The 25,882-nt window shown below is 49.5% G+C and overlaps 1 protein-coding gene across 4 annotated transcripts in view; it reads left to right on the top strand.

The window, feature by feature from the left end:
• The first annotated feature begins 7,259 nt into the window (after positions 1 to 7,259).
• Positions 7,260 to 25,882, top strand: part of ZBTB16 (zinc finger and BTB domain containing 16) — a 199,985-nt gene continuing 181,362 nt past the window's right edge. Inside the window, exons 1-2 of one of the 4 annotated variants that reach the window (XM_032285476.1) lie at positions 7,260 to 7,544; positions 10,873 to 12,230. In XM_032285476.1, the coding sequence (XP_032141367.1) occupies positions 10,963 to 12,230 (1,268 nt within the window). In that variant the 5' untranslated portion in view covers positions 7,260 to 7,544; positions 10,873 to 10,962. Of the gene's footprint in view, positions 7,812 to 7,853; positions 7,956 to 10,872; positions 12,231 to 25,882 lie in introns of those variants that run through there. The other 3 variants (XM_032285479.1, XM_032285477.1, XM_032285478.1) reach the window with 3 other exon arrangements.

The raw sequence follows: 25,882 nt of genomic DNA, 5'->3' as shown, positions 1-25,882 counted from the left end.
CATTTCCCTTCAATTCAATGCCATTTAATTTTTATTTATTTACTTATTTTGAGATGGGCTGTCAATGCTGTTGCAGAGTGGTGCGATTATGGCTCACTGCAGCCTCCTGGGCTCAAGCAATTCTCCCTCCTCAGCTTCCCAAGTAGCTGGGACTACAGGTGCATGCCGCCATGTTCGGCTAATTTATTTTTAACTTTTTGGTAGACAGGGGGTCTCACTATGTTGCCCAGGCTGGTGTCCAACTCCTGGGCTCAAGCCATCCTCCCGCTTCAGCCTCCCAAAATGCTGGGATTACAGGTGTAAGCCACCGTGCCCAGACAATTTAATAAATATCTATTAAAACTCCTAGGCTACTGAGAAAAGCTTGGTTCTAGGCCCTTGGGGAAGACATCAACTGAAACAGCCCAGTTATACCCTCAATTAGCTGTATACAATTAAAATCAACAGATATCCTCAACCCTTATTTGTAACTCATTCATCTTTCAAAGGTTGGTGAAAACTTCATAGCACAAAGAATTCTGCCCTAAATGTTTGAATACAGAATGGTCCCCTCTCCCCTAATTCTTAAAATATTTGGTCTCTGTGTTCTTGCATTCATTCATGCATGCACGCTTTCAATTAGTTCATCGACAAACATTTACATCTACTCTGTTTGACAGTGTGCTAGGCTCTGGGACTTGGAAGTGGAAATACTAAATTGAACAAGACTGAGGCCTTGCCTTCCGGAAACTCACAAAGAAGGGGGTGATCAGAATGCACGTGGCTCTGTCAGAAACAAGGCAGATGGTGGAAAATACTATGATAAATGTTCAAATAGTGCTCAGGGGCTTATGGAGAATAGGAGAAATTAATTCTGATTCAAGGGTGGGTGGAGAAGATTACATCCGAGAGCCAGCAATGACTTCCAAAAAAGACAAATGAACCTGGCCTGGCAAGGGAGGCTGAGTCCAAGTGTCTGGCTCAGAGCCCACCGGGCACCTCCCGTAACTCACTCAGTCCTAATGGGGAAAGGCACTGAGCTTTTCTCGAGGGAGAACTCCAAGGATTTCTCTCATTTCATCTTACAAATCCATATAAATTTGCAGTTCCATTCCACAAGATATGGGTGTTTGTCTTGCTACAATAATTTTAATATGATTGGCATAAATTACCTGTTAGCAGGTAAAATAGTTCCATCCTGTGGCTTGTGTACCCCTGACATACCACTGCTATTTGAAAAGTGGCTTCTCCAGAAACTCAGCTTCTGAGAATAAGTGGCTGGAGGCTCAGTGTTCGCTTATCCCTAGCGTTTTCTCCATTAGGATAAATGGAATATTCTGCTTTAAGGCTGGCCATTTCATGTTTTGTGAACAGCCAACACAGTAACTATGGTTGGGGCCTGTGTGAGATGAATGAGGTTTTCATACACTTCTTTCATATCAGGAGAGGGAGAGGGAATAAAAAAGAATCATAAACTTGGTAGAGGACACAGAGTTGTATTTTGGACTGTGGTGGCACCTCCAAGGAGCATGGTTTTCCCTTTGCATGGCTTTGTCCATTACTATAATGCTCCTGTTATAAAATATCTGCCGTGGATTGAAATCCATAAAGTTAACTGAAAAGTTAAGCAGTCTGCTATTATAGTTAAATAGCATAAGAAACTGTTACATGCCCCTTCTCCTGGGCCCCCCACCAAAGAAACATTAAACTGTTACAAAACTCCATGTGGGCCGGACGCAGTGGTTCATGCCTTTAATACCAGTACTTTGGGAGGCCGAGGCAGGTAGATCACGAGGTCAGGAGTTCAAGACCAGCCTGGTCAAGATGGTGAAATCCCGTCTCTACTAAAAAATATAAAAGTTAGCTGGGTGTGGTGGTGGGCACCTGTAATCCCAGCTAGTTGGGAGGCTGAGACAGGAGAATCGCTTGAACCTGGGAGGCAGAGGTTGCAGTGAGCCGAGATCGTGCCACTGCACTCCAGCCTGGGTGACAGAGGAAGACGCCCTCCTAAAAAAAAAAAAAAAAAAAGCCCATGTCTCCCCATGAGGATTTGGGGGTTAATTTTCAGCATGGTGTCTGGGGATCTATCTATGAGACTCCCATTACCCATAATAGAACTCACGCTGCTTCATTTCATGCACACGATATGGAAAACACACCCTCCTCTAGTGACAAAATTGTAGTTTTGAAATTGAGACTATCTTTTGCAGAACAAAGCAGATTTCCAGAAATGCCAAAAACTATTCAATGTTGGCCTAGAGCCCATGTGTCCGTGCTTATGTGTGTATGTGTATCCGGAAGGGAGAATATGCCTTCCTCTACATGCATATGCCCCTTTCAAAGATAATATTCAAATATTATGCCAATAGCTGACAGCGATCAACGATTGCTATGTTTCACCCCAAAGCTTTGTTAGGAACCCCATAAAACCTGGCACATGGTTTGTGACACCCAGTGAAACACTGTGCTTCTTCCATAATATCCTGAGCCCTGCTGCCTGTCATTAAGGGACCTCTCTTATTAAGCATCTCTTTTTTAAATGGCTGCCATCATCTGGTCCCAGTGTACATTAAATCCCATTATAATTATAAACACACTCCCCCATAACATTTGCTGCAGATCTCATCCTCATTGCCTACCCCCTTAGGGCATCTTTGCACTAATAACAACTCAGATTTGCTATCTGAGTTGACAACATTAGGTCCCAACACCATTTGCAATATGCTGGGGAAAGAGATAGAGAGAGAAGAAAAAGCTTTTTCTTCCTCGATTACGAAGATCTTGGGGTCACAGTGACCTAAGGACTCAGGGGCTAAAAAAAAAATCCCTTCTCCTACCCTTTTGAAAAGTCACTCTCTGCTCTACAGATGAGGGAAGGGCATACTTGGCACCTGGAAGAGAAACTCAAGATTGTAAACACCACTACCTAGGCCTCTGTTGGTTGGGGTGGTGATGGTGGTGGTGGTGAGGTGGGGGTGAGGGATGATGGCAATCACTAATCAAAGAAGCCATTTTTTGGTTTGCTGAGCTTCAGTTGACCAGAACACACACATCACCTGATTATTTCCCCCTCTGCCTTTTGGAGGGGGTATCTAAGGAAGTAATGTGAAAGAATTAAACTTTAAAAACAAACAAAAAAAATGTCAACATATACACGAGTAAATTCTACTCAACCTATTTTTTTTGAGATGAGATCTTGCTCTGTCACCCAGGCTGGGGTGCAGTGGCACAATCTCAGCTCACTGCAGCCACCGCCTCCTGGGTTCAGGTGATTCTCCTGCCTCAGCCTCTTAAGTAGCTGGGATTACAGGTGCGTGCCACCATGCCCAGCTAATTTTTGTATTTTTAGTAGAGACAGCGTTTCACCATGTTGGCCAGGCTGGCCTCGAACTCCTAACCTCAGGAGTTTGATCTGCCTGCCTCAGCCTCCGACAGTGCTGGGATTATAGGCATGAGCCACTGTGCCTGGCCTACTCTGCCTAATTGTTGACATTACCTACAGTGCTATAGTAGATGTCTGGAATGATGATCTGAAGGACTGTGAGACTGAAAGATTTTTTGGACTCCAGAAAAGGACACAATAGGCTCTCGGTGTCTTCTCTTAACAGTCCTTAGTAGGTAAAGGTCTGATGCCCTGGTGCGTTCCCCAGTGGCAGTCTGGAGTTCTCAGCTGCAGAGAATTTTCCTCTATTCAGGGGCATCACTACCTGTACCTCTCCCTAAACACGCTTCATTCTCCACTCTTCATAAGTTTTGGGGGGAATGCAAAGTAGCACCTCTTCCCCAAAAGGTAGGAATCCTTGATGTATTTATCATGATAGGAAAGTTTACTTTGAAATAAAAAAAATTAAATATATGCTCCAAATTAAGAGTTGGAACTTAAAGAGTAGCAACATTCCATTCGCACTTAATCAGAATACTCAAAACACCATTATATTCTTCTTCCTACCTCTTTAGTTGAAGTGTTTTTTTTTGATAGCTCAAACCCCCCTCCCCAACTTCTGCCTGAGATTCTGAGGAGGAGAAAAAGTATAAGGTCCTGGGGGAATCTAAGTTTATCTGGTGACCAAGCTGAGAACCATTCGGTCGCAGCTTGGCTGGCTGCTGCATAGATCTTGGCCTCAGTAGAGTAAGAGAAGAAGGAAAATTAAAAGTCCTTGTTTCCTTGATCTATTTCACTAGAGGCTATGTAATCTAGAAGTTAAGAGCATGAACTTTGCAGTCAGAATGGTCTGATTTAAAGTTTCAGCTCTGATGTTTAATAGAACTACAGTCTGGAGTAAGGCACTTAATCTCTCTGAGCCTCAGTTTTCACGTCCACAGAAATTGGGAAAATAATAGCACCTGCATTAATAGGGCTGCTATATGGATTAAATAAAACAACATAGGTAACGTGTTAAGGTTCATAGTCAGTGCTCCGAATGAGTTATTATTTTCACTGTCTCCTTCCTGTATGATCTCTTAGAACTGCTATACCTTCCTCTTCCACTAACTGAGCTCTGAAAGGCTGCCAGTGGTGGGAGGTATATGGGTAAAGGAGGAGATGAGGGATTAAGAAGATTTAGCAATGGAATTCCAGGCAAAGTCCAGCTCATTTATTCCTTCGTCTCTAGCATGATCTCCCCCTAAGATTGATCCTGTATTTTTAGTACTGATACCCAGGTTTCCTTTAGTAGACCCTTCAAGAAAAAATGTAAAAGAAAAATCACTCTAAATACATGAACCTGAGACAGACAGAAAGAGAGCGGGCGGGCGTGCACGCTGGAGATTGAGTATTCGCCTGTAATTTTCCATTCTGCTTGTTTTTAGGTGCTGCCATATGAAATCTCTGAACTGAGGATTCTCATCAGCCTTCCCAGGACCCAAGGACATAGCTCTGGCTATAATGGTGCCAGTTTTGGTGGGGGAGCTGCTGCTGCTTTATCTGGGCCCAATAAACCTTATCAAACTGCTGTGCAGCCAGCCTTCAGCGCTGAGTGGAAATGCTTGGAGCCCAATGCTGGCACTCAGCCCACAGCCTCGCTGGCCTTCTTCCTTTTTGTTACCTTCTCCACCTCTTAAATTCAGGCATTAATCTCTCTTTAACACTTACTAACAAGGGCTGGGCTTTTTAATGGGCAGAGTTTATGAAGCAAGGGAGATTTTCACATAGAGTGAATATGGCACCGGGTTGGGGAGGCCAGGGCCGTGGAGGATTGTGCTTTCTATCTCATTGTTTCCAGAGATTCTCTCTTTCCCTGATTTGAGGATTAATAGGAGATTAGGATCAGGGGTTAATTGTGTGCTTCTCTTGCCACTACACTGAGGAGAGGCTGGTAGGTGGATGTGGACAGCAAAGTGGAAATCTTCAGCAGGCACCATGTAGGCAGAAGCTCAACAAGTGTAGGGATTCTCTCTTCTGTTTCCCTGGTGAGGCACCAGGAGAGTCTTTTCTCTTCTTGCATCCCTCCACTCCTGCTCTCCTTGCAGACCAGTTCTTGCCTTTCTTTAAATCTCTTTCCTCTAACAGGTATATAGACCGTAGTTAGAAAAATAGGTAGTCTCTAAATAGGAATTGCTCTTCATTGTTAATGAAATGAATACCCAGGGACTGGCTCCCCCTTCCCCTTGCCCTGAGTTTGATGTGGTTGTATCCAGAACCCTTCCTTCACTCAGGTGTGCTCCCCTGCCCAGCTCTCTCTGCAGACTCCTGCTGGGCTGAGCTTTCCCTGCTCCTGGGAGCCAGGAGTGGCTCTTGCTGGGATGGAATGACCCGTCTTTGGGGCTGCCTCATGAATGACTCTTGTGAACCCGGATCAGTTCCGATGTGTACACTCTGCCGCCCGACCTTCAGCGGCCAGATACAGATTTCTGCCATTTTCCATGACCCTACAGTTCATGGGACTGGGTCTGGGGCAGTGACTTGTCCCTTCGGTCTGCAGCAATGCCAGAGGCACGTATGGATATGTGATTCTAGGTTAGTCCTGCGGAAAACCTTTGGCCCACCCACGAGTCATGGACGGAATATGCAAGGTCAGGCCTGGGTGGCGTAAGCCCCGCCTTGCTAAAACCGCGTGACCTCGAGGGCTGATTAGCCTGAGACCCCTGCATGGCGTTCTCGGCCACCCCCACCTCCCATCCCAACCTCCTAGGCTTCAGTCAGAATCCACAGCCAGTGCCTCTGGCTCCCTACCTTCACTCAGCTCCAGGGAAAAGGGGAGACGGCAGCTTTCTGCAGTCAGAGGAAGGGTACATTTTCTTTTTATTTTTCCAAAAAATTTTTTTCCCTTTTTTCCCTTCACATGAGCAGAGGAAGGAAGGGTACATTTTCTTTGGCTGCTCTACCTTTAAAGTAGGGCGGCCAGCTGAGAGGAGGTCGCACTTCTGAGGGGCCCAGAGCTTTTCCAAGCTTTCCCCTGCCCCCTGAAGACTGTGTGCTGAGCTGGGGACAGTTCTAGGGAACTGTTTCCACCCAGATTGCTCTGTGTGTGTGTGTGTGTGTGTGTGTGTGTGTGTGTGTATGTGTGTGTGTGTGGGGGGGCGGGACAGAGCTGAGAGGTTGTCCAAGTCTAGGAGAGAGAAAAGTTTCTCCCAGGACTCGACCTTGGCCTCCAGCAACCGCGACAGCTAAAAAGGGGCGTCTCGCTTCGGCAGTAGATCCCCGCGGACCTTCTGGCACCTGGTTTACCAGGGCCTGTGAACTCTGCATCTGGAGACTTCTTGAAATCCGGATGCTCAAGCCGGGAGGCGCGCAGGAGCCAGGAGGATGAGAGGCCCAAGCCTGGGCTAGGAAAGCGGCCTTTTAAAACTGATGTCAGGGGCTACTAGGAATGCAGCCCCGAGCCAGGAGAAAAAAAGTTAAAGGCGAGATGACACGCACTGAATTGGGGCAAAGATTGGAAAAGTGGACAAAACTGCGTGCTTGAGCATCGGGGTGCGGGGGAGGGGGCACAAACCCGTATCCGATGGAAATTAAAATCCTGGGAGTAGGTGGGGGCTGCTGCGCGCCCTTCACCCTCAGTTCCCCCATTAAGGGTTCCGAGTTCCCTGCACTCCTGTCCTCTAGCTCCCTGCTTCCTCTCTGCTCGGCCGGTGAGCGGCGGCCGCCGGCACCCCAGCAGCAGCTAGATGTCAGGCGAAGCCCGGAGCGCGGAGCGCGGGTAAGGGAGGGGAGGGGAAAGGAGGGGTGGGGCGGGGAGCGCGCGCGGGCTCGGCCAGTGCGGGGTGGTGGGCGGGCTGAGCCCGGGGACGGCGCGGGAGGGGGGAGGGAAGGGGGGCAGCTGTGGGCAGGGAGCCGGGCTCGGCCGCCAGCACTAAAGATGGAGAGGCGCCGGGGCCTTGCAGGGGAGGGGGCTCGGCGTTGACGTGGGACGCGGCGGAGGCGCAGCAGCCGGTGGTGATTTGCTAACCTCGCAGCAGAGAGGAGTTGAGGGCGATGAGAGCGGGTACTGCGAACTGCCGGGCGATGCCGTCGCTGCCGCCGTGATACGGAGAGCAACAGTTCCCCAGCAACACCCCTCCCCGACACAGGCACACACCCCCCGACAGGCACGCACACCCACCCCACAGTGCCCGGCTCGGCTGCGGTGAGTGAAGGGCCGGGGAGAGGCGCACCGCCCAGCGAGCGCCGCGCGCCAGGGCCCCCCGGGGCTGGAGAGGTCTGGGGGGCGCGCGCTCGCTTCGGCCACTCGGCCGCTGGGCTTGTGCCTTTTTTATTTGGCGTGTTCCCTTACTGCCGCTGCAGCCGTCGCCGCCACCGGTTGGGGATCGACTGGAAGGGGGAGCCCCGGCTGTCAGCCTGGGCGCAGCTGCCTCCCCAGCCCTTCCTCTCCGGGGCACGGTCGGGGTGAGAGGTGGGTGGCGTAGCGGTCTGCGGGGGCTGAGGGCGTGAGCAGAGGGTCGGGGATCCGGAGGCTTTGTACTGCCAGGGGCCGGCAGAGGAGCAGAGCCCGTGGGTGCTCTCATGTATGCCGACCGGTGCGCGGGCGCGAGATAAGGTTGTGGTTTATTTATTTGTGTGTTTATTCGCCGGCCGACTGGGAAGCTAGAATTGGAGAAGCTGACGAGTAGATGTGGGGGCGGAGGAGAGCAGGACTGGGACGGCTTACGTTTTGTTTCTCTTTGAAAAAACGTGGTGGGCTTTTTCTTGATTAAAATTGATCCCCCTTTTGCAGGGGAGGGAGGGAAGCTCCAGAGGGGCTCCAGAGGTTCTCCAGCGCTCCGGGCCCTCCTCGGCTCTCGGCGGGACGGGCGGTGACGCCGGAGCTCGCCGTGCGCTCCCGGCCGCTCTCGGTGGGTGCCAGGCTCTGCACCTGATGCTTTCGGGATGCCTTTCCCACCCTGGCGCGCCCGCCGCTCGCTCGCACTGCGCCTCGCACACTCCCGCACGCGCTGGAAATGCGCACAGTCTCGCCGGCACGCGGACCCACCGAGACGCACAGAGCGCTCCGCACTGACTCGCTCGCCGGCTCCCGAGACGCTCGCACCCAGCCTGGGCCCGGCGCGCCGGCCGCGGCCGCGAGCGCTGCTGGCCAGAGGCCCGGGACCCAGCCGGTCGCTCCTGGGGGTCACGGCCTTGGGTCGGAGAGGGAGGGCCGGCAGACCCCTTCTCGCCTTTCCTCCCACAACTCGCTGCGGGGCTTTTGTGCTTCCCCTTCGCCGCGGGGCGGGTCCGCCTCCTGCCGCCGCGTAGTCCAGCCCGCCCGGACTGTGGCTTTTCCTCCCCGTCTCTTTCGCTTTCCCATGCCCCTAGCTCAGCTCTTCTTTCAGGCGTCTAGCTCTTCGGGAAAAGTTGCTTCCCCAAGTTTGCTGAAGTCGTCTCCAAGTCTCGGTGGGGGTCACTGGGAACTGAGGGCTTGTGAGAGCGCGGTCGATCCTGAAGCTGTGGCGGGTTAGCGCCGGCTCTCCTAGCGTCACCGGGCTGGACGCTGCAGCCAGCTCCGGCCGGATCGCGGGCGCTGAGCGGTGGGTGGGGAAGACGGCTGTCTGAGGGTGCCCCGATTTCCCTCAGGACCCAAACGGCTTGTTCTGGGGCGCCAAGCGTCCATTCTTTTGGCTGCTCCCTCCTAGTTCTCAGAAGCCCCGATGTCTGCGGGAAAGCACGAGGTGGAGAGGCTCGGCTGAATGGTCATCCCACCCTTGACGGCCTCCGTCCCCACCCCGGGGTGGGCAGCAAAAGTGTCTTGATCAGGCGTCCTGTGGATCCTTTCTGTGTGAGCTTGGAGGCTCCTGAACTGATAGAGCTCCTTCTGAGGGTGGAGGCAAGCAAGCAGTAAAGAGTGAGGGAGAGACCTTGCTGTTCCTTGCTCCCAGTTCAGTCACTGCAATATTGGCCTCTGCAAGGCAGACACGGGGAGGGCCCTGGGCCTGGGCGGTCTTTCTAACACTCCTTAAGCGGGATTTGGAGTACCGGAGCCCTCTTATTGATCCCGAATAGGCTCAGGGAGAGGCCTTTGTTTCCCAGCCCTGTCTTCCCTTGGTACTGGTTGTAACTCACACCACAGATGCTGGTGCCCATATCACTACCAGCGCCTCTGAGCTATGTCCAGCATCCCTTGCTGCCCCTGGTCACAGGACTTGCAGACTCCTTGGAGCCTGTGGGACACACGTGGAGTTCACACACCCAGCCTAGCATGAGCACTCCTGGCTGTAGGGGCGCATGTTTACTACTGTCTCTCTCCATACCTTAATGACTCATCCTTCTTTGTTTTTTAGATCCTCCTGTCCACTGGGCAGTTATGGGTAGGAGGGTAGGTACAGCACCTTATGTAAGTGTGTGTGTACACACACTTTTTTTTTTTTTTTTGAGATATAGTTTCGCTCTTTTTGCCCAGGCTGGAGTGCAATGGCGTGATCTTGGCTCACCACAACCTCCACCTCCCAGTTTAAGTGATTTCACTGCCTCAGTCTCCCGAATAGCTGGGATTACAAGTGTGAGCCACCACATCCAGCTAATTTTGGATTTTTAGTAGAGGTAGAATTTCTCCATGTTGGTCAGCCTGGTCTCGAACTCCCAACCTCAAGTGATCCACCCACCTCGGTCTCCCAAAGTGCTGAGATTACGGGCGTGAGCCACCAGCGCCCAGCCATACACATCTTTCTCTTTGTCTCTGGCTGATGTACATACACGCATACACACAGTCCAGATTTTAGATTACATATTCAATAACTTTGACTCTTCCGTGGGTAGAAGTGACCCAAGTTAGTGTGTGGGTTGTGTGTGTGTTCCTGTTAGTACCCTGAGATGGGGACAGGGCTTGGATCTGCCAGTGCTTTGTAGCCCTGAGAACAGTAGAAGGCCAGAGGCCAAGGCTGATGGTGAGAGGATAGGCTTTGGGGAGGAAAGCCCAGTTGAGCCCAGTGCCCATAGATTTCTGTGGGTCACGACTACAGGCTGCTGGCCTCCAATGAGTCTGACTCTGTTCCTGGGGCTCCTGCACTGAGACCGAGTTTAGAAAAACTTTGTTTTGAAGATAAGGTTTGATATCCAGGGGGTTGGCGTGAAGCTGATAAGGAAGAGGCTAAAGTCTTGCTGATTTTAAGTAAATGTACCTCGTCATAATGAATGTTGGACTTGCCTAGGGAGCCCCTACTCTCTATGGAGAAAGCTGAGGACGCTCAGGACTTCACTGCCATTTTCGTTTCACTTCATCTAACAGATGTCATAGAGCAGTGAATTAGGCATCTGCTGTGGCAGAACCTTCTTTTTACTCTCAGCATCCCTGGGCTTGAAAGGCAGATTTGTAGATTTCTGGGAAGCTACTTCAATTAAAATCTCTAAGTTCCTCTTGCTGGGGGCTTGGCAGGAGGGAGGAGGGGGCATGCTGTAGCAGTCAAATTCTTACTTTTAGGGACACGTGAATTTGTCTTTTGTTCTCTCATCTCTTTTGCTTCTTCCCCTCTTCTTTCCTCTAGTCCCTTCTGTTGGCCCAGGAAGCCCACCCTGCCCCACCACGCAGAGCGCAGAAGGAAAGAGAGCCTCATGCCTGAGCCGAGGGGAGCACCATGGATCTGACAAAAATGGGCATGATCCAACTGCAGAACCCCAGCCACCCCACGGGGCTGCTGTGCAAGGCCAACCAGATGCGGCTGGCTGGGACTCTGTGTGATGTGGTCATCATGGTGGACAGCCAGGAGTTCCACGCCCACCGGACGGTGCTGGCCTGCACCAGCAAGATGTTTGAGATCCTCTTCCACCGCAACAGCCAGCACTATACTCTGGACTTCCTCTCGCCAAAGACCTTCCAGCAGATTCTGGAGTATGCATACACAGCCACGCTGCAAGCCAAGGCGGAGGACCTGGATGACCTGCTGTATGCGGCCGAGATCCTGGAGATCGAGTACCTAGAGGAGCAGTGCCTGAAGATCCTGGAGACCATCCAGGCCTCAGATGACAATGACACGGAGGCCACCATGGCCGACGGCGGGGCCGAGGAAGAAGAGGACCGCAAGGCTCGGTACCTCAAGAACATCTTCATCTCGAAGCATTCCAGCGAGGAGAGTGGGTATGCCAGTGTGGCTGGACAGAGCCTCCCTGGGCCCATGGTGGACCAGAGCCCTTCCGTCTCCACCTCATTTGGTCTTTCAGCCATGAGTCCCACCAAGGCTGCAGTGGACAGTTTGATGACCATAGGACAGTCTCTCCTGCAGGGAACTCTTCAGCCACCTGCGGGGCCCGAGGAGCCAACTCTGGCTGGGGGTGGACGGCACCCTGGGGTGGCAGAGGTGAAGACGGAGATGATGCAGGTAGATGAGGTGCCCAGCCAGGACAGCCCTGGGGCAGCTGAGTCCAGCATCTCAGGAGGGATGGGGGACAAGGTTGAGGAAAGAGGCAAAGAGGGGCCCGGGACCCCGACTCGAAGCAGTGTCATCACCAGTGCTAGGGAGCTGCACTATGGGCGAGAGGAGAGTGCTGAGCAGCTGCCACCCACAGCTGAGGCTGGCCAGGCCCCCGCCAGCCGACCTGAGCACCCAGCACCCCCGGCTGAGAAGCATCTGGGCATCTACTCCGTGTTGCCCAACCACAAGGCCGATGCTGTATTGAGCATGCCGTCTTCGGTGACCTCTGGTCTCCATGTGCAGCCTGCCCTGGCAGTCTCCATGGACTTTAGCACCTATGGGGGGCTGCTGCCCCAGGGCTTCATCCAGAGGGAGCTGTTCAGCAAGCTGGGGGAGCTGGCTGTGGGCATGAAGTCAGAGAGCCGGACCATCGGGGAGCAGTGCAGCGTGTGTGGCGTCGAGCTTCCTGATAACGAGGCTGTGGAGCAGCACAGGTAGGCCCTGCTGCAGCCCTGCACCTGATGTGGGACTTGAGGCCCTCACACCCTTCCTTCGCACCCTGGCTGCTTCCACATTAGGGGCCTGGCTCCCCTGTCTTCTTGGTAATTTGTAAAAATACCAAAATACTTCTTCAAAAGTTCAGGGGGATGGGGAGGGGAGCAGAGTTTTTAGACTGTAGTGAGGGGGCCTAGGATCTGTCCCAAAGGCACCAGGGGACACTCATGGGCCCAGCTTCTTAATAGGCCCTTCCCTCTGTTTTTTTGCTTTTTTGCTCCTGTTTGTTTTTTTCTGCTGTCTGGTCTGTTTTCCTTTGCTTGGAGTGACTGATAACATGGAGAGAAGGAGAAAAGGAAGTGGGATGAGGGTCTCCTGGGGCCTGGATCTGATCATTTTCCTAGGTTTCAGGTCCTCAAGTTCCCATGCAGTGGTTCCTGTGAAGACAGGCAGTCCCTTTCTGCTGCTTGGGAGAATGGGAGGGGCTGGAGGCTACTTAGGCTACAAGAGCAGCTGCAGGTCCAAACCTTATTCCTGGTGAGCATTCATCTCCTTGCTCTGTCTCCCTTCTCATTCTCTGATCCTGCACATGCATTTGGGGGAATTGATTTAAATGCAAGGGGAAAGGATGGGTATAAGAGTCTTGCTCTTGCAGGCTGTGAAGTCTCATTCTTATCCCATCTCTGCTCACATTGAATTAAATGCTGCTTCAGGCTAGCATTGGCTTCCCTCCGGCTTCCGTTTCCTTCTCTATGAAATAACCATTCATTGAGCTCTTATGACATGTTTGGTTCAGTACTAAGCACTTTCCATCAGTTGCATTTTCATTACAGAAGCCCTTTGAGGTAGGTAATGTCCCTTTTTTTGGGGGGGATGGAGTTTCGTTCTTGTTGCCCAGGCTGGAGTATAGTGGTGTGATCTCGGCTCACCGCAACCTTCGTCTCCTGGCTTCAAGGGATTCTCCTGCCTCAGCCTCCTGAGTAGCTGGGATTATAAGCTCATGCCACCACGCCTGGCTAATTTTTCATTTTTAGTAAAAACAGGGTTTCTCCATGTTGGTCAGGCTGGTCTCCAACTCCCGACCTCAGGTGATCCGCCCATCTCAGCCTCCCAAAGTTCTGGGATTATAGGTGTGAGCCACCGCGCCCGGCTGGTAATGTCCTTCTTTTACATAGAACTATACTAAAGCTCAGATGTCAAGTCACTTTTCCAGAGTCACATAGATAGTAAGAGACAGAGCTGGATTCAAATTTAGGTCTTTACCCCCTGGTACTTTGCTGCCTCTTGGAGTCATTTAGGCTCGAAGAGGATCATGTCTATAGAACAGAGGGTTTCGAAGATTGCTTACTGGAAGTGGAATAAATAACAGAGGGAATCAATAGCGAGTTTGTTTTTTTTTTCCTTGCTTCTGTCATAAGCCATATGCCCATCATTTTACCCTCTAGTTTCTGGGTCAGATGAATGGAGTCAAGAAATCCACCTTTCTGTTGTCTTGATGACAGCATTTTGCTGTACACCCTCTGGTCTGCTGTTTTGCTGACCTTGGGTGGATTCCCCACTTCCCCCGCTTCACCCCCATTCCTCTGTTGCTCATTCAGGTATGGGGGATGTGAGTGAGAGGGGTTGGGGTGTGGATATCTGGAAGTTGATCTCATCACCCATAGCTGGAATCTGCTCCGACCCTACCTCCTCAACAGCTCACAGGCTTACCTTGTGGAAAGTGTGGCAGAGCTAAACGTAGCCGACTTTTTCCAGTGGGTGCGAAAATAACCGCCACTGAGGTGTGTCGTCTTGATGCTTGCACTGCTCAGAAATAGACTGAGGTTGTGTTTGTTGTTGCTCAAACTTTCCTAAAAAGGAAACCCCCTCCCCAAACTTGACCAGATACATGTATCATCTTCTCCGGATGTGCATTATTTCGGCTGTGTGCTATGAGAACTGGGGTATGGTGGGAAGTGATTGTTTTTCTGACTCTGATCAGGTCCTGGTTCCTGGTTGCTTTTCTTTACCTGAGAGGGTTGCTTATCTTTACAAAAGATAGCACTCTCTTGAGAGTTCCAAGTTCCCCTTTGGCAAGACCCTCATTCCGCTGGGGAGAGAGGGATGGTTGGCCGTGTTATATTACAAAGAGCCTGGATGGTGAAATTGGCCGTGTTTAGTGGTGAGAGCCTGTGATAGCTATTTAACCTTTCTGGACCTTGTTTCACTCACTTCTTAAAATGGAGATAGTCAACAGGGTTGGTGCTGAATTAATGAAGTAAGATCCAGAAATCACTAGAGCTGTGATGGGCACATAGTCACTGCAGCAGTGAAGAACTGACCCTTAGTACCCTGTGTTGTTCAGGCGTCATCTCTGCACGGTCCCCATCGGCTCTGAGTTCTAGTGTGTAGTGTCCACAGGGCTACCCTCCATGGGAGTTGTGTTGATGGTGAGGTGGTGCAGAGGATGTCCCTGTCCTTGTGAGCATATGACAGCGAGACGCTGGCCCTGGAATCCTCGGCATCACGCTTTGGGCTGCTGACAGGGAGAATGTGCTTTTTGTTGTTGTTGTTGAGGCAGAGTCTCACTCTGTCACCCAGGATGGAGTGCAGTGGCACGATCTCGACTCACTGCAACCCCCACCTCCCAGGCTCAAGCGATTCTCTTGCCTCAGCCTCCTGAGCAGCTGGGACTACAGGCGTGCACCACCACACCCAGCTAATTTTTGTATTTTTAGTAAAAATGGGGTTTCACCATGTTGGCCAGACTGGTCTGGAACTCCTGGCCTTAAGTGATCCACTCACCTTGGCCTCCCAAAGTGCTGGGATTACAGGCGTGAGCTACCATGCCTGGCCAAGAATGTGCTTTTGACTGAGGGTGGAAGGTCAGCAGTTGCAGCTCAAGAAGCTAGAGCCAGGGGCAGTGCCTTTGGTGGGAAACTTGGGGGTCTACAGAAATCAGAAAGGGGAGAAAATATTCCAGTGTGTGCTCGGCCCTCACTCGGATCAGCAACCCCTCAGGTCCCAGCTAGATGTACTTTGTGGAAGACTTTTTTCTCCCCCTTACCCTCAAAACTCCAAGATTAATGTGCTATTCCCTTTTTCCTACTGTTCTCTGTCTTTCCGCCAACCCATCAGCAGCCTGAGAAATGCTCTGGTAGAAGAAAACACAGTCCTATAACCAGTACAAACAAAAAAACCAAAAAAAAAAAAAAAAAGATCGGAAGGGCAGATTTTGATGCCAGGAAGCCATGTCATTTGCTGGAAATATATCAGTGATGAAATAACAGGCTACAGGGTTTATTTTATTTTTAAGCCAACAGGCCTGAGTGTTGGTAAAGATTGGATACCCAGCAGTCCTTCTTGCATTTCTTCTTTTGGTGGGGGGCAGAAGGGAATGGAGAGGAAATGAAGGTAGATTGCTGGTAAGTGAGGCAGGAAGGCAGGGAGTTTATTACGGAATGTCATCGGTAGGTTTCCCCATGATTTGATCCCAAGCTGGGGTGGAGTGAGGGGTACCTGTTGGCTCAACAGATAGAATCAAACTTAGTGGTGTTGTAGGTCCTGATCCCTACAGTGGACAGCAAGATGTGCAAGCCATCCGGTGCAGGAGCGACGCGTGCAAAAGGGATGCATTGTTAAGTGTAGTCATGGATGGATGGGAAGACCAGGCAAAGGCACCACACAGGTAAATAAAATGGGACTGACTTACCTAAATGAACCAGAAGGAAGTCAGAACAGTGAGAAGATCTGATAAATAAGCAGTATTCTGGAGGCAGATGAAGGAGCAAGGTTTGGGTCCCCAGATCTTCACCCGTGTGTCCGCATTACAGAGGATAATGTCTGAGGAAGGGGAAGGTCATCTCAGGATTCTGGAACACTGGACTCTCCCTTTCTTATTCTGAAAGGCTGGAGCAGTTGTGCATAAAAGCTTCTCTGGATGTGGTCTAGGAACCAGCTCAACTGGACCAGGTGCACCTCATCATTCTCAGAGTCACACTCATGTGTGATAAGATTGCAGGGAACAGTGTAGCAGACTTAAGTGTGAACCTAGTCCTCATTTATAGTCCCCAGTCTCCCATGGCTCATACAACCTGGTCCGTATGTGTTTCTGAATTTAGAGCTGCAGAATCACAGTGGGGTCTGGTTTCCAGGGGCCCCTGGATCTTATACAGATAAGCACTTAGGTCACCTGCAGTGTCTGTCCTGCACAGACACCGTCACAACTCCTGCCTGGTTTTGAAGGGAAGTCTCAGGAACCACAGGGAATGTCTCAGCCAGCTTTCTGGATGTATGTGTACAGCCCTTCCTGGAGGCTTTGTGGAGCCAGCTCTGTGGTGCGTGAGCCATGTGGCTGATTTCAGAGTTCTGCCTGGCCCTTGGCCTTGGTCTCTCTCAGATGGTCGGCTGCTCTGTTTTTAGTGGTTGATCACGTACAAGGCCAACAGGTGTTGACCTTGGTTTAGGCTACTTTTGGGATTTTTGAGGTTGCCTGAGACTCTTGGTTTTCTTTCATCATCCTGCCCAGAACCTCTGACGTCAAACTAAACTCTGTTTGGAAAAGGGCATGCTGTAGAATAATGATGGCCACAGCAATAATATTAATAATGCCTTTTATTGGTTGCAGCATTTTCTTCTTCGGAAAGCACCTCTAATGACTTTATCTCTCTTACCCTCACAGCTTCCCCTGAGGGGGGTACAGGTCTGTAATCCCTTATCTGTGATAATGAAGTCTGAAAAGGCCTGAAAACTAAAAGGTTTGCTGTAAACTCATTTAGCGGCAAAACCTGATCTGAACTGACGTGATGCTATATTTATCCTGCTCATTTTGAATATTCATGTTTTGCTGCAAAAATATTAATGTGTTTGATTGCAGAGTGCTGCCCTAGACTCTGCTGGGGCTGTTAAACATGATAGGTGTCAAGAGCACCTTTCTAAAATCTGAATGATTTTGGTCGTTGGAGCACCCACAGGTTTTGGATAAGGAACTGTGAATGCTTATCACTCTCTATTGGCAAATGGGGAAAATGAGATTTGGAGCAAATAAGTGACTTGCTCAAGGTCACACAGCTATAAATGGGTGGAACTAGGCTTGCCTTCTAATTCACAGTCCTGGGTGCTCTGCACCAGGCCATATAAGAACATGAGCATTGCTCTTCTGGATCAAAACCATCTGACCTAGTCTTTGGTTGCCAACATCATCCCTAAGATACCACCATTGGAGGCTACAGACATCTTCCTTGACGTCAATCGTAAAGGTCAGGTGTATACCAGCTTCTCTTAGTAGCTATTTATGGCTGCCTTGTCATTCACAGATTTGCCCAAATCCTTTTTGAATCCATTTCTATTTCCAGGAAGTATCCTTTTTAGGGATAATGAATGACTTAAGTTTATAATCTCCTGGTCTCCTGGAAATCTGGTCTTTTGGAGAGGTTGTTGGTTGTAAAGATAGGAAGATGGTAGAAGACTTTGTAGTGGGGAAGCCAGGTCTAGACCTAGCTCTGCGTTTTCCAGCTCTGTCAGCATTGACATAGTTTTTTTTTTTCATCCTGAGCCTTAAACTTGTTCATTTTTAAAACTAGGCACTTCAGTGAGCTCTTTCTGATTGTTGAGCTCTTTAAAAAATTCTTTTATTCTTTGTGTACCCGCTTATATCTTCATGAAGTCCTTTTGGTTAATTGAATTTTGCTGTTTTGGAATCTGGATTGGCAGTTCAGCCAGCTAAGTAGGGGGTCAGTTTGATTTGATTCTGTGTGCTCTGACTTAGTTTTTGTTTTTTTTTTTTTTTAAATACTTTAACCTGCTTAGGGTTACTGAGCCATCTGGGATCTAGACTGAACTCTTGGAACTTTTGAAGATGATTTCCTTTATTTTATTTTCAATGGAGGAAAGTTGCCCACTCTTTCATCTCAGTGAGAAGTCCCATTTTAATTTGCTGTCACTATTGGATGGAACTGCTAATTGCTGGGAGGGAGAAAGCTATAGTTTAGCCACACGTTTTCCTCCTGCTCATTCTAGGAAAACTATTATGAATCTTTAAAATAGTGATTATCCTAAACTGTTAAAATCAAATTCTATTCACAGCTCTTTGATTTCTTGCTAATTCCGGAGAGAAACCTTTCCAATCGCTTTAATTTTTTTTTTAATAAATTTAAAGCAAATCCTGCTGAAAGCCTAAGTGTATATAACTTAGAGTCTTACTAAATGAAAAAAGGTGGGCCTCAGTTTGTCCATTGGAGGGTTTCTGAATTTTCCGTAACTAAAGAGTTTCCGTTCTGTTTTGGCTGTGTGTGTGCGGTAAAAGCTCTTACTCTCTGGCAGTTATTTAAGTAGTAAGAAATTTGCTACAACTCCCCCCACCCCCAACGTTTTACACATAAGAAATGTGCATTTTGACTGTCCAGGTTGGAATCCTGATTTTACTGCTTGCTAACTGTGACGTTGTTTATGTTATTTAACTTCTCTGTACCTGTTTGCCTCATTTGTGAAACGGAAATAATAGCACCTACTTCATTGGGTTGTCATAAGGATTCATCAGAAAGTATCCTGTGTGAGGAAGGGTAGCATGAAGTAAGTGCTCCACAGATGTTTGCTGGGGTATTTTTCTTGTCATTGTGTGAAGCAGGTCATGCTGGCCGTGCAGGGTGAAAAATGTGTTCATGTTGGGCCAGGTCCTGCTTTCTCCCAGAGACCATTCTTCTGCACAGGCGTCCATCTGTACAGCGCTGTAAAACTGCTGCCTCAGGCGCCTCGTGTTTAGGGCTGAGACACTGCACCTGCATCTTCCTCAGAAGCTGATCTCTTGTACTGTGGTGGCCAGGGTACTCTTTGTCCCATTGACCTGAGGCCTGGTGAGTCATTCCAGTTCTTGTTTAAATTTAGCTGGGCAGCGCTCCACTGCCATCGGGTCCAAATGCCGGGGAGGCTCCCCGACACAGTGTCCTGTTGCCTGTGCACACGGCCAGGCGTGCACATCACTATGTTTATGGCAGAGATGAGGAGCACAGACACCACCTTTCTGATGGGGGTCCTGGGGCTGGGCTTGTGGGTGTTGGGGGATCCAGAGCTCCTTCCCTTGCCTGCATGTCAATGCAGAATGCTTCTAAAGCGTGGACTCAGCAGACATCATTTTGAGTGCTGGCTACATGTCAGGTTCTGTGCTAAGTGCACTCACAGCCGGCATCTCTGTAAGCCCTCTAGCTGTCCTGTAAGGTCGGTATCAGTTTCATATTCTCAGATGGGCCAAGGAAGCCCAAAAGGTTAGTGGACTTTTCTATAGTAAAGAGTTGCACCAGGATTTGTGCCCCGGTCTTCTGGCTCCATGCTCTCTGCAGCTGGGTGATCAGGGGGCTCATTGCTTCACCAGCTCTGGCCTCCTCAGTTCCTCTGGTGGCTTCTTGAGAGTCGGAAGGTTACTGCAGAGTGTTTAGCTCTTTGGGGGCCCAGGCCACATGGATCCAAGGACTACTACGTCATCTCTTACCAACACAGAGAGATCAGCTTCTAGTGATAGAGGCCTTTTATGCTGACTCGCAAAACAGAAAAAGAGAAAAAAGAAACCCATTTACAAAAATAAAAATCCCATGCTGTTAATTTCATGCCAGCATAATCAGAAATTCCCCTTTCTACTGTTTCCCCTTAAAAGCCCCGGTGTCCTTATTATGCTGGTGCAGTCTGGAAAAACTATGGTTGGGTTTTGCCTACGTGAGGCTTATCTCTGCAGCTGCAAGGAGGGGATCTGGTACTTTGTTGTCAGCATGGAAACTTCGGCTGAATACTTATAAAAACCTGCTTAATTCTAAATTCCTAGCTCACTTTCGATTCTGTCCTCAAGACCCGATTTTCTTTGGTGTGAACAGATTGTGCTCAGCATTGCAGTAGAAAGGGTCCAAGTTAGGTAAGCGAAAGGACTCCCTGGACACTGGGGTGTTACTGAGAAAGTTGTTAGAAGACTGTCACAGACATTTTGATGAAGAGGGGACATTTTGGGCTAGCTGAAGTGGTTTTTAGAGATCTTCCCTCTTTAGGGCCATTTGGATCCCGCTGAAATAAGAAGAAAAGACATACACACACATAAAACACCACCTTGCTAAAAACAAGTCAAATGTGCCATGAAGCCATTGTCTTCGTGGGAGGTGGGGTGGCAGCGCAGCGCAGAAAGACTGACGTCTGGTTCACTTGGGTTTGGGTGCTAGCGCTCCGTGGTGAATTTGGGCAAATGACTTCACCTCTGCGAAGCAGCAGTATCCTCTTCTGTGAAGCGAGGTTAGCCTCTGCCTCTCAATGTGGTTTTTAAAGCATATTAATGGGATCGCTTGTAACCTAAAGCACACGAGTGTGAGGTCGCCTCCCTTCTTCCCGCTTCTCTCGTGACCCCAGCCTGACAAGGGAGCCGCTGAGCCCCCTGTCACCCTCACCCGGCGTTGTGCTCTAAGTGGATTAGCTCAGCGTCGTGATATTAATGCCATTAGGCCTGTTGGCACTGCTCTCCTTGCCATAGTGAGAAGCAGATGTGGCCGACCGTAATGGCCCTTAGGGTGATCCATCGGGCCCGCAGTGCTGGGGCGGCCATTATTAGTGTTAATTTGGGGGAGCCTTTTATGGTAGCTGGGGGAAATGTGGAGGGATTGTTGGAAATTTATTTATTTAAGCTGTTCAGCAGGTTAGGTGCTGCTGGGGTCTACTGTGGCAAAGCCTCAGCTCCCCCATCTCTTTAAAGAAGGCCCCTCCCCAACCCCAAAGCCCAGGCCTGATTACTTCCAGAGTTGGAGAGACAACTTAGCAGGCTCTTGTTTCTTGCCGATGTACCTTATTAGTAGCACCTGGCATCATAACCCACTAATGGGAACCAGTGCTCTCCTCCTGCGTGGCCAGTGACAAGTAGCCCTGTCAGCCGGAGCTCGCCGTGCGAGGAAGTTCCTATTAGCTTTATGGTCAGGAGAACTTGTCCTGTTCAGGAAATGAATGCTGCCGCTAAAGGTCCGAGGCCCTGACCCTGGCGGCATAACCTGTGCGGGCCGGGGAGACCCTGCGCAGGATGCTTGGGATTTCAGCCCCTCTCTGGTTCTTGTCATATGTAAAGAGGGAATCATTGTGGTATGTTGCAGCCTTGAACTTTTGATTTATGCCGTGAGGGCGACTTAACCGTTTCCATGCCTGGATGGCTATGCAGTGACAGAGCCGTGTTGTGAGCGTTATGTGCCTAGGTATGTGTGTGTAGGGTGGTCAAGGGGAAGGAGAGACCCCCACTTGCTAACAGTGGCTGTTTCTGGGAGGGGGTGGGTTTCAGGAGAGGATTCCTTTTCTTTTTTCTTTTCCTTGCATTCTTATAGCATCTAAATTTCCTACAGTTGTTGGCTGCAAAGTGGTGAGAAGCTGGAGAGCATTGTGTCTGGAATTGAACCTGGGTTCGAATTAATCTTCTGTTTCTTAGAGGCTGTGTGACCATGGCAAGATTCCTCACCACTCACTTTTTCATCTGTGAGATGAAATTACTAATTTCGGATTCATACCGGTGGTGTAGTGTTAGGTCGTAGCACAGTGTCAGGCCAGTGTTGTGGCCTCGGCTTGCATACTTGAAAGGATGTGTATACTTTGTGTTTTTTCCATTGAAAAATTGTTTTTCTTTCTTTTTTTTTTTTTTTTTTTTCTTGAGACAGAGAGTCCTACTTTGTTGTACGGTCTTGGCTTACTGCAACTTCTGCCTCCTGGGTCCAGTTGATTCTTATGCCTCAGCCTCCCAAGTAGCTGGGACCACAGGCATGCACCACCATGCCCTGCTGAGTTTTGTATATATATATTTTTAGTAGAGATGAAGTTTCACCATGTTGGCCAGGCTGGTCTCGAACTCCTGACCTCAGATGATCTACCTGCCTCGGCCTCCCAAAGTGCTGAGATTACAGGTGTGAGGCACTCTGCCGGGCCTAAGTTTTTAAAAATTAAAAAGAATGGCAAAGTGCCTTTTTGCTTTTTAACAGATCAAGACTATGCCCCCCCACCCCATTATAGCCCAAAGTCCTAAAGAAAGGCTACTTAGGTTGTTCCTTTTCTTTTGTTTCCCCCACGAGTAATGTTTCTAAGTGTGGTTTTTGCAGAGAACAGCAGTGTCTGACCTCATTCTTGAGGGGAACTTTTCTGCCTGCCTCTTCTTGAGAAAAAAATGTTTGTGAGTTGTCTGGCAAATGGATGCATTACTTTTGCTGCTGTTACTGCCGCTGCCGTTTTAAAAGCCCCTGGTGACAAAGGAGTGAACTGCACTTTCGGGGAAAGCATGCCAGAATCTGGCCCAGAAAAGAGGGGCCGTTGGGGGAAGGGTTTGGAGATGACGCCTCCTCAGGAACTTTAAAAGAAATCTGTCCATCTGTCTCTGGCATTTATGGCATCGTTGACAGCAGTTCAAGGAAAAATAAAAATAAGTTCTTATCTGATGGCGGGGTTGGGTGCAAAGCCAAAGGACTAGAATGGCCAGCCTGTCGGGGCGGCTGGATCTGGAGTTTTGGAGAAAGGACCATTGGCTCATTTCTGGGCACGAACGCTCACGGAGGCCAGTTCTCACCTCCTCGTGGGCTTCTCTTCTCTTTACGTGGAAAAACTGCGTACGTCTGAAATTAAAAGCAGCTCTTGCCCCGCTTAGAGCCGGTGAAAGCTGCTTCGAAGGCGTTTGTAGAGTAGGGATTGGAAATGTTCAATGCAAAAGTTAAATCGTGACAGTTGTCCCCTAAATGATCTGCTAAATTAAGGATCCGCTAACATTTGTGAGTCTACCTCCCTGCATCCTCCCCACCCCCACCCCCGCCCCCTTGGCAGAAGGGATAAAGATGGTACCTAAAAACAATGTGAAGCGGCTGCTAAATCGAGTGACTCTAAAAACATTTTTCTTTCCTTGAAGTTCAGTGCGGAAAACCAGACTGGACTTGTCAGGGATGCAGACCTATATAGGGCCCATGTGCCTGGCCCCCTTTCCTCAATTTCTAGCACAATGGTTTTCATTGCCACCTCTCCCGCGCCTTTCCCCCCCTCATAATTATCCACGTTTTTACTTTCCGTGTCCTGACAGCTACAAGAGTAGTTTTGTTTTTTGAGCTGAGTAGCTGCTAAATATTCCCCAGCAGCCAGATTCAATGGCTGGGGTGGGGGAGAACAGGCCAAACCTTGGCATCCCCTGTTGCAAAAGTGAAAAATATTTCTGTTTGCAGTTAATTTTAGTGACAAGCAGATCATGTTAACTGGATGTAATTGCTTCCAGATATGGCCGAGGGTTTTGTGTGTTGAGATGAAGGGTCTGGTAAGTGCTTACTTCCTGTGTAAATTACCCTATTCCATCCAGTCTTTCATTCTGGCCAGCCCTGGATTCTGTCATTCTGCTCCCATTTTCCCCCTCCCCAGCCTGCAGCCTGGTGTGAGAAGCTGCTAGCTTGGTTCCTCCAAGTGTAATTCTTTTGTCACTTGGAGCCACTCTCCTCTTGGTTTTTGATGTGAGTTTGCCCTTAAAATAATGAGGAGGGTTTGGAAAGATGCCACCTGGACCCCAGGCCGACGCCCACCTCTTTCCCAGCAAAGGCAGATCTGAAGAGCATCTCCTGGTCACGTGGGTTGCGTCTTGGAGCCCGGAACTCCTGGTTTTCTATGTGTGTGTGTGTTTTTTTTCCTGCTGCCCTCTGACCCCCCACTCTCACCTTGGAGAACACCTTCTTTTTCTCTCAATTAGTCTGACACCTCCTCAACCCGAACTAAGCACGTTCCAGTGGGTCTGAAATCTAAGACAAAAATGAAATGGCCATTGCACAGAGAAGGTTATGGCCACAGAAAGGAGTTGTCTTATCAGACATGAAGCTGCCACTCTTCTTGCAAAGCAGGCTGCACCTCTTGACACACCTGTCCCTTCCGACACACCCGCCCCTCCCTGCAAGAAAGGGAGAAGAAAACCCATCCAACAGAACCTTCTCCAGGCTCCTGTGGGTTTCCAGGATTGCAGCCGAAGAAAAGTGTTAAGATTCACGTTCTCCTGAATTGTGCTTTTGTCCTGTGGCCAGTCCCACATTCTTAGTGCTATTTGCATAAGAGGTTGCTATTTATCTTCCTATATCAGCCCCACTGATAACCCCTGTGGTCTGTTTAACAACCTATGAGGAGTAGATTACTTGATAAATGCCAGTTTTTCCAATATGCAAAGATAAACTGTTGGGGTCAGGGTGAGGGGTGGTGTGCTATGAAGGAGGGGACAGGTGGGGAGCCGGGACCCTCTTTTAGATGGGGTGGAGAAGTGTGAAAGAGCCTGATGAAAGAGAACAGGTAGCTTGTCACATACAACAGCTGCATTTATCACACGGTGGATCAGCTTCCTGCCCTCACCTGCTTTTCTCCTCCTTCATGTGGACATGCAAAGTCTCTGAGAACATTTCATTGAGTGCGTTGCCTATGCCTACATTAATACAAGATGGGAAAGGGTGGAGGTTATCTTTGCTTTTTAAGTTCCTGTCTTTTTCTCCCTCAGTCCTCTCCTACCCCTACAAGTTGTTGGCTGGTAAGCAGTTGGAGCTCAAAAAAACGATGTACATCTGAAATCTTAAATGGGTGGACTTTTTCTACCTGCCCTGACTTTGCTGCTGCTTCTGGAAGAGGCTAGGTGAAAAGAAAACTTCTGACCTCATCACCTAGTCAATAAGCTGTCTGAGAATCAAACAAAAGAGTTTAGACTGGCTGCTAAAGCTAGGACCCAGCTGATAGCTTTGTTTTGATGTCCTTGTAATGTTTGCGGATCGCGGAGGGTGCGCTTTAGAGCAGGGGGCATCTACTGGAACAGACTCACTGGGAAGTTGAAACAGCTAGCTCAAAGTCCAAGAGATGCTAAAGATAGTGAAATACAGCCCAGGAATTGAGGGGGAGGGGGCTCCTCACTCAAGAAGGAGACTTTCTGAGAGGGGGGCGGGAGTGGACAGCATGGAATGAAGGGAAGATTAGAAGGAGGGATCCTGTGAGAGCCTGAGGTGGGCAGGTTACCTGAGGTCAGGAGGTCGAGACCAGCCTGGCCAATGTGGTGAAACCCCGTCTCTACTAAAAATATAAAAATTAGCCGGGTGTGGTGGTGGGCGCCTGTAATCCCAGCTAGTTGGGAGGCTGAGACAGGAGAATCACTTGAACCTGGGAGGTGGAAGTTGCAGTGAGCCCAGATCATGCCATTGCACTCCAGCCTGAGTGATAGTGAGACTTTGTCTTCAAAAAAAAAGAGGCCAGGTTAGGTGGCTCATGCCTGTCATCCCAGCACTTTGGGAGGTCGAGGCGGGTGGATCACCTGAGGTCGGGAGTTTGAGACCAGCCTGACCAACATGGAGAAATGCCATCTCTACTAAAAATACAAAATTAGCCCGGTGAGGTGGTGCATGCCTGTAATTCCAGCTACTCAGGAGGCTGAGACAGGAGAATCACTTGAACCCGGGAGGCAGAGGTTGCAGTGAGCCGCGATCGCACCATGAACTCCAGCCTGGGCAACAAGAGTGAGACTCAGTCTCAAAAAAAAAAAAAAAAAAAAAGAAGGCACCCTGGATGAAGACTCAAGCTCCAGAATTTATTAACTGTGTGTCTTGGGCAAGAGGCTTAACTTCTCTGAGCCCCTGTTTACTTTTCTTGTGAAAAATGACCACCTTGTCTGTGGTGATGAGGATAAAATAATAAA

This window comes from Sapajus apella, unplaced genomic scaffold (assembly GCF_009761245.1).
Source record: "Sapajus apella isolate SASKATOON/1434 unplaced genomic scaffold, GSC_monkey_1.0 scaffold16, whole genome shotgun sequence".
Taxonomy (NCBI): domain Eukaryota; kingdom Metazoa; phylum Chordata; class Mammalia; order Primates; family Cebidae; genus Sapajus; species Sapajus apella.
This window is presented reverse-complemented; position numbering and strand designations above follow the sequence as displayed.